Genomic DNA, 14,463 nt, shown 5'->3' with positions numbered 1-14,463 from the left:
GGGGACAGAGGACCCTCCGGGGGGGTCACCGGGGGGGACACGGGGATGGGGGACCCTCCGCAGGAGGTGACCCCCCCAGGCAGGGCTGTCGCCGTCCCCAGCGCGGAGCGACCCCCGTGTGAGGGGCTGTCACCGCTGCCGGCGGGTTGTGACCCCTCGGTGCGGGGACTGTGACCTCCAGAGCCGGGGTGCCGTGCCGGGGTCACGGTGCCAGCCCCGTGGCCGTGCGGGGGTGTCCGCGCTGGGCTCGGGGCAGTGTTCGGCCCCCGGTGTGGGGAGGCCGGGGTGACGTGGGCGGTCGGGGCCTGGCGCTCGCTTCCTTCCCCTTTCCCGCTGCCCCCGTTCTCCGGCTCCGGCGGCTCCAGGGGCTCCCGGTGGGCAAGCCGGGGGTGCTGGGGACACTGCGGGGGCTCTGGGGACACTGCGGGGGCTCTGGGGACACTGCGGGGGCTCTGGGGACAGCCCGTGCTACCGGGCACCGGCGGTGCTGGGGACAGGAGCGGGGCACAGGGAGGCAGCGGCTCCCCAAGGCAGGGGCGCAGTGCCCGGCCCGGGGGTGCCTCGGGGTGCGGGTCCTTCCTCCGAGCTCTGCCGAGGGGACCTGCCCGCGCTGGGGGAGCTGCCTGGAAGGTTCGGGGGGGTGCCCGTGTCCCGCGGCGTGACCGGAAACCTCCTCCCTTCCCGTCCCCGGGGCCCGCGGCGGGGGTGGCGGCATCGCCCGTGTCCCCGCAGATGCTGTGACAGCCATGTCGGACGAGAAGCCGCCCCAGCTCGTGGATTACTTCGTGGTGGCCGGGCTGGCGGAGGCGTCGCGGGCGCTGGAGGAGGAGCAGCAGCCGCGGCCGGCGCGGCCCGGGGAGCCCATCACGGACGTGGCCGTGATCATCCGCTCGCAGGGCGAGGAGGTGCCCCAGGGCTTCACGTGCATCGAGACCAGCACGTCGGGCCACCCCGTGGACCTCAACGCGGGGCTGCTCAACAACCCCCAGATGTTCCTGTGCTACAAACGCGGGCGGGACAAACCCCCCCTGATCGAGCTGGGGTGAGTGGGGGGGACCCGAGTCCTGCTCTGGGTCACGGCAGCCCCGTGGGGTGCTCCGGGCTGGGGGCACAGCTGGGGAGGAAGCCGGAGGTGCCGGTGCCGGCTCCTGGGGGTCCCCTCACCCCTCTCCCCCCTCAGGGTGCACTATGAGGGCAAGGACCGCCCGAAGCCGGGCTACCAGATCCTGGACACGACCCCCTACAGCCGCTCGGCCAACCTGGCCTCGGGCTCCCCGGGCCACCAGCGCACGTTCCTGACGTTCCGGCGCGCGGCCGAGCCCCCCGGCCACCACACGCTGGGGGTCACCGACATCTGCCTGGTGATGCCCAGCAAGGGCGAGAGCACGCCCCACACCTTCTGCCGCGTGGACAAGAACCTCAACACCAGCATGGTGGGTTTGGGGGGTCCCTTTTGCCCCCCTGGTGCTGCCCAGCCCCTGCTGAGCCCCAAACCCCGGTCCCTCCTTGCAGTGGGGCCCCGCGTTGTTCCTGTGCTACAAGATCGCCGTGGCCAAGGACAACACACTGGTCTACGAGGCAGGTGGGGACCTCGGGCTGGGGGTTTTGGGACCCCCCAGGGGAAGCCAGAGTAGTTTACTGTCATTTTTATTTTTAAAAATATTTTCTGTGTTAATTAATCTCCCTCAGCTCGTGCGGGGCTGATTTAAGGGAGGTGCAGGAGCCCCTGGGTGTCCTCACGGGGGTTTGGGGAGAGCAGGGGGGGTTTGGGAGCCTTCAGCTGCCCCAGCACCCCTGGGGGGGCCTTGCCAGGCCTTTGGGACTGGAGTCACTTACTGGGGAGGTGTGACAGTGGGGTCCCTTACTGGGAAGTGTGGCGTCCTTTACTGGGGTGACAATGGGGTTCCTTACTGGGGTGACAGTGGGGTCTGTTAAAGGGGATTGGGGTCAGCTGGGTTTCCTGTTGGGGGGAAGTTTTGGGGGTGGTTTTGTGGAGCTGTGAGCTGCCACCTCCTCTTTGGGCTGGGGGAGATGACCTGGGGGGTGGATCCTGATGTCTGTTGTCCGTGTGTCCCTGTGTCCCTGTGTCCCTGTGTCCGTGTGTCCGTGTCCCTGTGTCCGTGTCCCTGTGTCCCTGTGTCCGTGTCCCTGTGTCCGTGTGTCCGTGTCCCTGTGTCCGTGTCCCTGTGTCCCTGTGTCCGTGTCCCTGTGTCCGTGTGTCCCTGTGTCCCTGTGTCCGTGTCCCTGTGTCCCTGTGTCCGTGTCCCTGTGTCCGTGTGTCCCTGTGTCCGTGTCCCTGTGTCCCTGTGTCCGTGTCCCTGTGTCTGTGTGTCCGTGCAGGGCTGCTGAGCCGCTACCCCGAGCAGGACAGCGAGTCCTTCCCGCTGCCCGAGTCGGTGCCCGTGTTCTGCCTGCCCATGGGGGCCACCATCGAGAGCTGGCCCGTGGGCACCAAGTACCCCCTGCCCGTCTTCTCCACCTTCGTCCTCACCGGCGCCTCGGGGGACAAGGCAGGACGGGGGGCTCGGGGGGCGTGGGATGGGGGTCCCGGGGTCTCAGCCCCGCTGCTCTGGGCTCCCCGGTGCCAGGGGCTCCCCGCACCCTGACGGCCGCGCCCCGCAGGTGTACGGCGCCGCCATCCAGTTCCACGAGGCGTTCCCGCGGGAGCGGCTGTCGGAGGCGCAGGCGCTGCGCCTGGGGCTGCTCAGCGTGGTGGATCGGCGGCCGGTGCCCGGGCGCTCCCTGCACACCCGCAAGAGCATCTGCGTCCTGTCCCACTGGCCCTTCTTCGACGTCTTCCGCAAGTTCCTCATGTTCATCTACCGCTACTCCATCTCGGGCCCCCACGTGCTGCCCCTGGAGACGTGAGCGCGGAGCAGGGGGGGCCCCGGGGGGGGCGGGGGCCCCGCGGTGACCCCAGCTCTGACGGGGCCGCTCCGCCCGCAGGCACATCTCCCACTTCATGCACAACGTGCCCTTCCCGTCCCCGCAGCGCCCGCGCATCCTGGTCCAGGTGAGTCGCCCGCTGGGGGGGACACGCGGCCGCCCCCCGGCCCGGCCCGGCCCGGCCCGGCCCGGCGTGTCCCCCAGCACGTCCCCGTGTCCCTGCAGATGTCCCCGTACGACAGCCTGCTGCTGTGCCGGCCCGTGTCCTCCCCGCTGCCGCTCAGGTGGGACTGGGGGTGCTGCTGAGGGCGGGGGCGGGTGGGGAGGGGGCCGTGGGTGTGACCGGGCCGTGCCCCCGCCCGCAGCGGGGCCAGTTTCCTGACGCTGCTGCAGAACCTGGGCCCCGACAACGCGGTGGCGCTGCTGGTGGCCGTCCTCACCGAGCAGAAGCTGCTCATCCACTCGCTGCGCCCCGATGTCCTGACCAGCGTGGGCGAAGCCCTGGTGGCGGTGAGTGACCGCAGGGGACACGGCGGGGACGCCGTGGGGCTGGGGATCCCTGTCCTGTGGGGCTGGGGATCCCTGTCCTGTGGCACTGGGGATCCCTGTCCTGTGGGGCTGGGGATCCCGGTCCTGTGGGGCTGGGGATCCCTGTCCTGTGGCACTGGGGATCCCTGTCCCGTGGGGCTGGGGATCTCTGTCCTGTGGGGCTGGGGATCTCTGTCCTGTGGGGCTGGGGATCCCTGTCCTGTGGGGCTGGGGATCCCTGTCCTGTGGGGCTGGGGATCCCTGTCCTGTGGCACTGGGGATCCCTGTCCTGTGGGGCTGGGGATCCCTGTCCTGTGGGGCTGGGGATCTCTGTCCTGTGGGGCTGGGGATCCCTGTCCTGTGGCACTGGGGATCCCTGTCCTGTGGGGCTGGGGATCCCTGTCCTGTGGGGCTGGGGATCTCTGTCCTGTGGGGCTGGGGATCCCTGTCCTGTGGCACTGGGGATCCCTGTCCTGTGGGGCTGGGGATCCCTGTCCTGTGGGGCTGGGGATCCCTGTCCTGTGGCGCTGGGGATCCCTGTCCTGTGGCACTGGGGATCCCTGTCCTGTGGGGCTGGGGATCCCGGTCCTGTGGGGCTGGGGATCCCTGTCCTGCAGCAGTGGGGATCCCGGTCCTGTGGGGCTGGGGATCCCTGTCCTGTGGCACTGGGGATCCCTGTCCTGTGGCACTGGGGATCCCTGTCCCGTGGTGCTGGGGACTGTTGTGCTGAGGACCCCGATCCCACAGGAGCGGGAATCCCGGTCCCGTGGCGTTGGTGATCCTGGTCCCACAGCTCCAAGACCCCATCCTGCGGCGCTGGGCCCCCCGTCCCGCCTGGCGGGGGCCCCGCCGCGCTGACCACCCTCGTCCTGTCCCCAGATGATCTTCCCCCTGCGCTGGCAGTGCCCCTACATCCCGCTGTGCCCGCTGGCGCTGGCTGACGTGCTGTGTGCCCCCGTGCCCTTCATTGTAGGCATCCACTCCAGCTACTTCGACCTCTACGAGCCCCCCCGCGACGTCATCTTCGTCGACCTGGACACCAACACCATTTTCCAGTGAGTGTCCCCGGGGCTGGGGGCGGGCGGGCCGTGCCGGGGTCCCGGGGGGGGGTCCCAGGGGGTCCCGCCCTGCTCTCGTGCCTGTGCCCCCAGGAGCGAGGAGCGGAAGCTGCTGTCGCCCCGCGCCTTGCCCCGCCGGCCCTGCAAGGTGCTGCTGGCCTCGCTGCACAGCCTGTCCCAGCAGCTGGATGAGCGTGAGTGGGGGTCCCGGGGGGGTCTGGGGGTGTCCCGGGGGGTCTGGGGGTGTCCCGAGGGGTCCTGGGGGTGTCCCGGGGGGTCTGGGGGTGTCCCGGGGGGTCTGGGGGTGTTTCAAGGGTCCTGGGGGTGTTCTGGGGGGTTCTGAGGGTGTTTCAGGGGTCCTGGGGGTGTCCCGGGGGGTCTTGGGGGGGTCACCACGTCCCCCACCTCTGCTGTTACAGAGTCATGGAATAGCCCAAATTGGGAGGGACCCCCTGGAATCCCCCCCCTGCCTGGGAGGGAACATTTTCCAAGCAGGATCAGGGCTTTGGTTTCATTCCCTCCTTCCCTGGGCATCGGTTCCCGGCGGTTCCCCGGCCAGCCGGGCCCACCCCCGGGGCCGGTGCGGCCGGGCGTTCCCGACGCCGTCCCGTGCGCGTGTCCCCGCAGTGCTGAGCGCGCCGGGCGAGGAGGAGCCCCCGGAGCTGGTGCTGAGCGACGCCGAGGCCGCGGGGGCGCGCCGGGCGCAGCTGGAGCTGGAGGCTCGGGCGGCCTTCCTGCGCTTCATGGCCTGCGCCCTGCGCGGCTACCGCTCCTTCCTGCGCCCCATCGCGCCCGCGCCCGCCCCGGCCGGCCGCGACGCCGGCAGCCTCTTCGCGCTGCAGGGTGCGTGGGGGCCGGCCTGGGGCTGTTCCACCCCGTCCCTCTTCCCCCCAGCCCAGCCGCTGACCCCCGGCCCCGTGTCCGGCAGGGTTCCTGCGCTCCCGGGAGCGGGCGTACCAGCGCTTCTACGGGCAGCTGCTGCGCACGCAGCTCTTCACGCAGTTCATCGAGGACTGCTCCTTCGCCAGCGACCGCGAGCCCTGCCTCGAGTTCTTCGACACCTGCGTGGACAAGGTGCGTCCCTGTGTCCCCTCGGTGTGTCCCCGTGTCCCCTCGGTGTGTCCCTGTGTCCCTGTGTCCCCTCGGTGTGTCCCCATGTCCCCTCGGTGCGTCCCTGTGTCCCCTCGGTGTGTCCCCATGTCCCCTCGGTGCGTCCCTGTGTCCCCTCGGTGTGTCCCTGTGTCCCCTGGGTGTGTCCCTGTGTCCCCTCAGTGTGTCCCTGTGTCCCCTCGGTGTGTCCCTGTGTCCCCTCGGTGTGTCCCTGTGTCCCCTGGGTGTGTCCCCGTGTCCCCTTGGTGTGTCCCTGTGTCCCCTCGGTGTGTCCCTGTGTCCCCTCGGTGTGTCCCCATGTCCCCTCGGTGTGTCCCTGTGTCCCCTCGGTGTGTCCCCGTGTCCCCTCGGTGTGTCCCTGTGTCCCCTCGGTGTGTCCCCGTGTCCCCTCGGTGTGTCCCCATGTCCCCTCGGTGTGTCCCTGTGTCCCCTCGGTGTGTCCCTGTGTCCCCTCGGTGTGTCCCCATGTCCCCTCGGTGCGTCCCTGTGTCCCCTTGGTGTGTCCCCGTGTCCCCTCGGTGCGTCCCTGTGTCCCCTTGGTGTGTCCCCGTGTCCCCTCGGTGTGTCCCCGTGTCCCCTCAGTGTGTCCCCATGTCCCCGCCGTGACCCCGCCGCCCGTCCCCAGGTGCAGGTGGATCTGGAGAAGCCCGAGGACGCGCCCCTGATGGAGCTGGACGACCCCCGGGGCGGGGAGCACACGGTGTTCATCACCCCCCCGGAGCAGCCGGCGGGGCCGGACGGGGCCGAGCCCCCCGCGCGCTACAGGTGAGACCCCCGGGCCCTCCGTGCGCCTCCCCCTGCCCAAACCCCCCTCACCTGTGCCCCCTCCCCAGGTATGACGGGTTCCCCATGCTGCGCCCGGAGCTCCTGGAGCCCCCCCGGGACCCGCTGGTGGCTCAGCTGTGCCAGGCCCGGAGCAGCGCCCCGAGCAGCCCCGCCCCGCGCCGCACCAAGCAGGTGAGGGCCAGCACCTGGGCACGGCTGGCTGGGACACCTGCACGGGTGGCACAACACTGGCACAGGTGTCCCGTGAGCTGTGACACCTGCACGGGTGGCACAACACTGGCACAGGTGTCCCGTGAGCTGTGACACCTGCATGGGTGGCACAACACTGGCACAGGTGTCCCGTGAGCTGTGACACCGTCCCTGTGAGCTGTGACACCTGCACAGGTGCCCACCTGGGCACGGCACTGCGGGGCTCAGCCGCCACCCCCTGACTGTCCCTGGTCCCCGCTGTCCCCAGGAGATGAAGGTGGCCCAGCGGGTGGCCCAGAAGTCGTCGGCGGTGCCGGAGCTGTGGGCGCGGTGCCTGCTGGGCCACTGCTACGGGCTGTGGTTCCTGTACCTGCCCACCCACGTGCGCGCCGCCCCCGCCAAGCTGCGCGCGCTGCAGCTCGCCTACGACGTCCTGCGCAAGATGGAGCAGCACAAGGTGGTGCTGCCCGACGAGGTGAGCCCGCTCCCGGCCCGGGTCCTGGCCCAGAGGGGATCTGGGGTGGGCAGCGCCGCAGCCACCGGGCCCAGAGGTGTCCAGGGAGCGGCCGCTGAGGGGAGCGGCCGGCGCCGTGTCCGGTGATCAGGACAGGAGGGAGAAATGGGCTGGAGCGGCAGAAGGGAATGGGGAATTCCTGAGGGAGCTGGGAATGGGCTGGAGAATTCCTGAGGGAGCTGGGAAGGGGCTGGAGAATCCCTGAGGGAGCTGGGAAGGGGCTGGAGAATTCCTGAGGGAGCTGGGAAGGGGCTCAGGCTGGAGCAAAGGAGGCTCAGGGGGAATTTCTGGCTCTGCACAGCTCCCTGGCAGGAGGGGACAGCCGGGGGGGTCGGGCTCTGCTCGCAGGAACAGGGACAGGAGGAGAGGGAACGGGCTCAGGGCAGCTCAGGGTGGATATTCAGGAAAACTCCTCCTGGAAAGGGCGGCCAGGGCTGCGCAGGGAGGTTTGGAGTGGCCATCCGCGGGTGCTCTGAGTGGCCGGGTGGGCACAGCCTGGTCTCTGTGGTCCTGGGGCTCTTTCCCAGCCGGGTAACGCGGGTGCCCCCAGGTGTGTTACCGCATCCTGATGCAGCTGTGCGGGCAGTACGGGGAGCCCGTGCTCTCCGTGCGCGTCCTGCTGGAGATGAAACGCGCCGGCATCGTCCCCAACACCGTCACCTACGGCTACTACAACAAGGTGACCCCGAGGGGACGCGCCCGGGGGAGGGGTCCTGGGGGTCCCCTGTCCGCCCCTGACCCCCCCCGTGTCCCCTTCAGGCGGTGCTGGAGAGCAAGTGGCCGGCGGGGACGCAGGGGGGGCGGCTGCGCTGGGCCAAGCTGCGGAACGTGGTGCTGGGGGCGGCGCAGTTCCGGCAGCCGCTGGGGGGGCGCCGGGGCGCCGCCGGAGACCCCCCGGGTGAGGGGCCTGGGGGGGAGCGGGGGGACCCTGTCACCCCCCCCGGTGGCGATGGAGCCCCTCTGAGCGTCTGGGGGGTCCGGGGGGCGCCCCGGTGACGCTTCCCTGTCCCCTGGGGTAGGGGGGTGATGTGGGGGGGGCAGTGTCTCCCCATTGACCCCCCCCCGTGTCCTCCCCACGGACGGGAGGGTGGGGGGTCCGCTGTCCCTGACCCCCGTGTCCCCCGCAGGTGGCCGGGCCCCCCCCGCCCCCCTGTCCCCGACCCCCCTGTCCCCCCCAGGCGGCCCGGCCCCCCCCGCGCCGCTGTCCCTGCCTCCCGTGTCCCCCGCAGGTGACCGGGCCCCCCCAGCCCCGCTGTCCCTGACCCCCGTGTCCCCCGCAGGTGACCGGGCCCCCCCAGCCCCGCGCCCCCCGCTGCAGCGCCAGACCACCTGGGCCGGCCGGAGCCTGCGGGACCCGGCCCCGGCCCCGCGGCTGGTCAAGAGCGGCAGCCTCAGTTTCCCCGGCAGCGGCCGAGGCGAGGGGGGGTCCCGGGCGGGGCCGGGGGAGCCCCCCCTGCTCCCCGTCACCCCCAGCCCGCCGCCCCCCCGCCCGCGGGGCCCCCCCAGCTCGGCCGACGGGAGCCTGTCGGACATCGGCACGGACGAGAGCGGCGGGGACGAGGGGGGTCCCGGGGGGGGTCCCGGGGGGGGGCCCGGGGGGGGGCCCGGGGGGGGGCCCGGGGGGGTGACCCCGCGCCGGGGGCTGGCGGCCAAGCTGCAGCAGCTGCTGTCACCCGGCAAGCGGCCCCCCCCCCGCCCCACGGAGCCCCCCCGGGAGCCCGGGACGCGCCGGGGGTCGGAGCAGAGGGACGGGGACCCCTCCTCGCGCCGCAGCCCCGCAGAGACCCTGCTGCGGCCCCGGGAGCGCCCCGAGTCCACGGCGTCCGAGGTACCGGGGCTGTGTGTCACCGTGTGTCACCGTGTGTCACCGTGTGTCCCTGTGTGTCAGTCACTGTGTGTCACCGTGTGTCCCTGTGTGTCACCATGTGTCAGTCACCGTGTGTCACCGTGTGTCACCGTGTGTCAGTCACTGTGTGTCCCTGTGTGTCACCGTGTGTCACCGTGTGTCCCTGTGTGTCACCATGTGTCAGTCACCGTGTGTCACCGTGTGTCACTGTGTGTCAGTCACTGTGTGTCCCTGTGTGTCACCGTGTGTCACCGTGTGTCCCTGTGTGTCACCATGTGTCAGTCACTGTGTGTCACCGTGTCCCTGTGTGTCAGTCACTGTGTGTCCCTGTGTGTCCCTGTGTGTCACCGTGTGTCACCATGTGTCCCTGTCAGTCACCGTGTGTCCCTGTGTGTCACTGTGTGTCAGTCACTGTGTGTCACCGTGTGTCCCTGTGTGTCACCGTGTGTCAGTCACTGTGTGTCACTGTGTGTCACCGTGTGTCACCGTGTGTCACTGTGTGTCAGTCACCGTGTGTCCCTGTGTGTCACTGTGTGTCAGTCACTGTGTGTCACCGTGTGTCCCTGTGTGTCACCGTGTGTCACCGTGTGTCAGTCACTGTGTGTCACTGTGTGTCACCGTGTGTCACCGTGTGTCACTGTGTGTCAGTCACCGTGTGTCCCTGTGTGTCACTGTGTGTCAGTCACTGTGTGTCACCGTGTGTCACCGTGTGTCCCTGTGTGTCCCTGTGTGTCCCTGTGTGTCACCGTGTGTCACCGTGTGTCACCGTGTGTCAGTCACCGTGTGTCACCGTGTGTCACTGTGTGTCCCTGTGTGTCCCTGTGTGTCACCGTGTGTCACTGTGTGTCACCGTGTGTCACCGTGTGTCAGTCACTGTGTGTCACCGTGTGTCCCTGTGTGTCACCGTGTGTCAGTCACTGTGTGTCACCGTGTGTCCCTGTGTGTCACCGTGTGTCCCTGTGTGTCACCGTGTGTCCCTGTGTGTCACCGTGTGTCAGTCACTGTGTGTCACCGTGTGTCCCTGTGTGTCACCGTGTGTCAGTCACTGTGTGTCCCTGTGTGTCCCTGTGTGTCACCGTGTGTCAGTCACTGTGTGTCACCGTGTGTCCCTGTGTGTCCCTGTGTGTCCCTGTGTGTCACCCTGTGTCACCATGTGTCACCGTGTGTCAGTCACCGTGTGTCCCTGTGTGTCCCTGTGTGTCACCGTGTGTCCCTGTGTGTCCCTGTGTGTCACCGTGTGTCACCGTGTGTCACCATGTGTCACTGTGTGTCCCTGTGTGTCACCCTGTGTCACCATGTGTCACCGTGTGTCAGTCACCGTGTGTCCCTGTGTGTCCCTGTGTGTCACCGTGTGTCCCTGTGTGTCCCTGTGTGTCACCCTGTGTCACCGTGTGTCACCGTGTGTCACTGCGTGCCCCTCTGCCCCCCCTGACCCCGTGTCCCCCCCAGAGCTCCGTGTCCCTGGGCAGTGAGCTGGACCTGTCGGACGCCTCGGGGGGCAGCAGCGGCGCCCCCAAATGCGCAGAGCCCTCGGTGGACGGGACAGAGCCCCCCGCCCTGGAGGTGAGCAGGGCAGGGAGCTGGGGGGCAGAGCCCGCTTTGGGGGGCAGAGCCTGGTTTGGGGGGTCAGAGCCCGGTTTGGGGGGTCAGAGCCCGGTTTGGGGGGGCAGAGCCCGGTTTGGGGGGCAGAGCCCGGTTTGGGGGGTCAGAGCCCAGTTTGGGGGGACAGAGCCCGGTTTGGGGGGGTCAGAGCCCGCTTTGGGGGGTCAGAGCCTGGTTTGGGGGGGTCAGAGCCCGCTTTGGGGGGTCAGAGCCCAGTTTGGGGGGTCAGAGCCCAGTTTGGGGGGACAGAGCCCGGTTTGGGGGGTCAGAGCCCAGTTTGGGGGGACAGAGCCCGGTTTGGGGGGGTCAGAGCCTGGTTTGGGGGGTCAGAGCCCGGTTTGGGGGGGTCAGAGCCTGGTTTGGGGGGTCAGAGCCCGGTTTGGGGGGGTCAGAGCCTGGTTTGGGGGTCAGAGCCCGGTTTGGGGGGGTCAGAGCCTGCTTTGGGGGGCAGAGCCCGGTTTGGGGGGTCAGAGCCCGGTTTGGGGGGGCAGAGCCTGGTTTGGGGGGGTCAGAGCCCGGTTTGGAGGGGTCAGAGCCTGCTTTGGGGGGCAGAGCCCGGTTTGGGGGGGCAGAGCCCGGTTTGGGGGGGTCAGAGCCTGGTTTGGGGGGTCAGAGCCCGGTTTGGGGGGGTCAGAGCCTGGTTTGGGGGGTCAGAGCCCGGTTTGGGGGGGCAGAGCCCGGTTTGGGGGGGTCAGAGCCCAGCTCAGGCCGCTGCCCCCCAGGTGCTGCTGTCCAGCTGCTCGCGCTGCCCGGGCTGTGCCGGGCTCGTGTTCGACGAGGAGCTCATGGCCGGCTGGACCTCGGACGACTCCAACCTCAACACCTCCTGCCCCTTCTGCTCCCGCTCCTTCGTGCCCTTCCTGAGCATCGAGATCCGCGACTTCCGGCGCCCCCCCAGGTGGGACCCCCGGGGACCCCCCCGGAAAACTCCTGGAGGACCCCAGGGGCAACCTCAGGGACCCCCATCCTCGGTGGGGACGCCCCGATGTCCAAGTGCCCTCCTGACGTCACCTCTCATCGCTCCCCACCGTCCCCCCCCCGCTTCCATCCGTCCTCTGGGGACCCCCAAACGTCCCCCGGTGCTCCCGTGACCCCCCCGTCTCTCCCGCAGCCCCCCCGGGGCCGGCCCGGTGCCCCCCTCCCCGCAGGGGCCGGTGCTCAGCGACCGCCGGCGCTGCCTCGAGCTGGACGAGACCCCCGAGCTGTGCAACGGCTGCGCCGACACCCCGGTACCGGGGGGACACCGGGCCCGGGGCTGGGGGGGCCCTGGAGGGGCCTGGGAATGGGGAGGGGGGGGATTCACCCCGGATTTTGGGTTGGGGGGGAACCCTGCGGGGGCTGGAAATGGGGAGGGGTCCCTCATCCCTGGGATTTGGGGTTGGGACAGTCTCACCCGGGATTTGGGGTCTCTGGTGGGGGTCCCTGCCGGGTTTGGTGGTTCTGGGCTGGGCAGGGGGTCCCTCACCAGCGCAGTTTGGGGGTCCCAAGTGTGCCCCCCCGTTCTGAGGTTCCCAGGGAATGGGCAGGGGGTGTCCCTCCACTCTAATTCGGGGGTCCCAAGTGTGCCCCCCCATTCTGAGGTTCCCAGGGAATGGGCAGGGGGTGTCCCCCCACTCTAATTCGGGGGTCCCAAATGTGTCCCCGCTATTCCAAGGTCCCAGGGAATGGGCAGGGGGTGTCCCCCCACTCTAATTTGGGGGTCCCCACAGCCCCCGGGGCGCTGGGAGCGCGTGGCCTTCGCCTACCTGAGCCCGCTGGTGCTGCGCAAGGAGCTGGAGAGCCTGGTGGAGAACGAGGGCGGGGAGCTGCTGGCGCGCCCCGAGCTCGTGGACAGCCACCCCATCATCTACTGGAACCTGGTGTGGTACTTCCAGCGCCTGGCCCTGCCCAGCAACCTCCCCCTGCTGCTGCTGGGCTCCCAGCACGCCCCCCGCGACCCCCAGGTGGGCTTTGGGGGGCTGGGGGTGGCTGCGAGGGGCTCGGGGTGGGGCTGTGCTGACCCCCCCCGGCCCGGCCCGCAGCCCCCCGAGCCCTCCCGCGTCCGCGTGCGGCTCCTGTGGGATGTGCTGAGCCCCGACCCCGAGAGCTGCCCCCCGCTCTACGTCCTGTGGAGGCTGCACAGTGAGCGGGGAACGGGAACGGGGATGGGGGTTTGGGGGTGGGGGAATGGGGGAATGGGGGTGGGGGAATGGGGGTTTGGGGGTTTGGGGATGGGGGTTTGGGGGATGGGGGAATGGGGGTTTGGGGGTTTGGGGATGGGGGTTTGGGGGTTTGGGGATGGGGGATGGGGGTTTGGGGATGGGGGTTTGGGGATGGGGGAATGGGGGTTTGGGGGTTTGGGGGTTTGGGGATGGGGGTTTGGGGGTTTGGGGGTTTGGGAATGGGGAACGGGGATGGGAATGGGGATTTGGGGATGGGGGGTTTGGGAATCTGGGGATGGGAATGGGAATGGGGATGTGGGAATGGGGGTGTGGGATTTGGGAATGGGGGTTTGGGGGTTTGGGGGTTTGGGGATGGGGGTTTGGGGGTTTGGGGATGGGGGACACCAGGGGGTGGAAGGAGCAGGGGAAGAAGAGCAAAGATCAGGGGATCAGGGACACGCTGGGGACACCGGGGGCCGGCTGGAGCGTCCCCCAGGGGATTTGGGGACGCTGGGGTCACTCTGGGGTGACACTTTGGGGTCCCCCAGGTAACATCCCCCCACGGCTGCACCCCTGGGGCCCCCCGGCCCCCCCGTTCTCGCTGCCCTTCCTCGAGGCCCTGCTGAGCCACGTGGGGCTCAACGAGGTTCACAAAGCCATCGGGCTCTTCCTGGAGACCCTGGCAGCGCCCGGAGCCCCCCAAACGCTGCACAGGTACGGGCAGAGCCCCCCGAATCCCCCCAAAATCCCCCCCCAAATCCCCCCAAAATCCCCTCACGGCTCCTCCTCCAGGAGCATCTACCGGGAGCTGCTGTTCCTGACGCTGGCGGCGCTGGGCCGGGAGCACACGGACATCGGGGAGGGGCTCGGGGGGGGGCTCGGGGGGGGGCCGGGGGGGTCCAGGGGGGTCTGGGGGCTCAGGGCTGACCCCTCTCTTGCCCCCACAGCCGCCTTTGACCGCCGGTACCGCTCGGCGCTGGGCAAGCTCGGGGGGTCCCTGTGCCGGGACGAGCTGCGGCGGCGCCGGGCGCAGCCCCCCAGCGCCAAAGCCTCCGACTGCCGCCGCACCTTCGGGGCGCCCCCCGAGTGCTGAACCCCCAAAAAACTCCGGGGGGCACAGGGACCCCCCGGCAGTGTTAAACGGGACCCCCAAAGTGTGACAGGGACCCCCCCAGGCCACCCCCGGGACCCCCCCTCAAATGCTCCGGGGCGGGGAGAAGAGACCCCCCCCCCGTAACCCGCAGGCTCACGACGGGTTTTATATGTCAGTGTTAATATATTTTTATTTATTTATTCCCCCCCGCAGAGTGAGAGCGCGGACGGGACGGGCAGGGGCGGCTCTGGGGGTTTCCCGTTCCTCGTTTCTAACCCCGGTTCTCAGCCGGGGGGGGGGTTTGGGGTGGTTTTTTCCCCCCTCAGGTGGTGTCAGGGCAGCTGGGTTTGGGTTTGTGTCCCCCCGATCTCCCGGGCCCCCCGGGGGGGTTCGGTGGCCATCGGGAGGGGGTTCGGGGCCGCCCCCTCCCCTTGCACTGTGCAATAGCAGCCCCCGCCCCAGGGGCCTGTAAATAAAAGCTGCTGCGGTATTTTCCTCGCTGCCTCCAGGGCGATTTCTTTTGGTGTTGGGGGGTGGGTCTGGGGGCGGCGGGGGGGTGACGTGCGGGCGTGTCCGCCATCTTCGGCCCTGGCACGGCCCGGGCGCTGCCCTCAGGCCGCCATCTTGGATCCTGGCACGGGCCTCGCGCCCGCCGGGCCCTGCGCGCCGCCGCTCCGCCGGGCCCGGGGGAGTGTGGGGGTTCTTCCCGG

At 69.8% G+C, this 14,463-nt stretch overlaps 1 protein-coding gene across 1 annotated transcript; it reads left to right on the top strand.

Annotated features, from left to right (window-relative positions):
- Window positions 1–471: 471 nt before the first annotated feature.
- DENND4B (DENN domain containing 4B) lies at window positions 472–14,248 on the top strand. Its single transcript, XM_014262169.2, has 26 exons — window positions 472–1,042; window positions 1,181–1,433; window positions 1,513–1,582; window positions 2,341–2,510; window positions 2,623–2,864; window positions 2,947–3,013; window positions 3,112–3,170; window positions 3,252–3,396; window positions 4,294–4,469; window positions 4,566–4,666; window positions 5,100–5,315; window positions 5,401–5,546; window positions 6,208–6,347; window positions 6,416–6,539; window positions 6,826–7,032; window positions 7,622–7,750; window positions 7,831–7,969; window positions 8,352–8,899; window positions 10,367–10,480; window positions 11,242–11,417; window positions 11,631–11,748; window positions 12,229–12,462; window positions 12,541–12,640; window positions 13,209–13,374; window positions 13,453–13,517; window positions 13,608–14,248. Exons 1-26 carry the CDS (start codon window positions 747–749, stop codon window positions 13,751–13,753), a joined length of 4,347 nt encoding a protein of 1,448 aa, XP_014117644.2. The 5' UTR covers window positions 472–746; the 3' UTR covers window positions 13,754–14,248.
- The last annotated feature ends 215 nt before the right edge of the window (window positions 14,249–14,463 follow it).

This window comes from Pseudopodoces humilis, chromosome 31 (genome assembly GCF_049639895.1).
Source record: "Pseudopodoces humilis isolate 2021_Gansu_Grassland_sample_001 chromosome 31, ASM4963989v1, whole genome shotgun sequence".
In the NCBI taxonomy this organism is placed as follows: Eukaryota; Metazoa; Chordata; class Aves; order Passeriformes; family Paridae; genus Pseudopodoces; species Pseudopodoces humilis.
The sequence above is the reverse complement of the archived record's forward strand: the minus strand, read 5'-3'. Positions and strand labels throughout refer to the sequence as shown.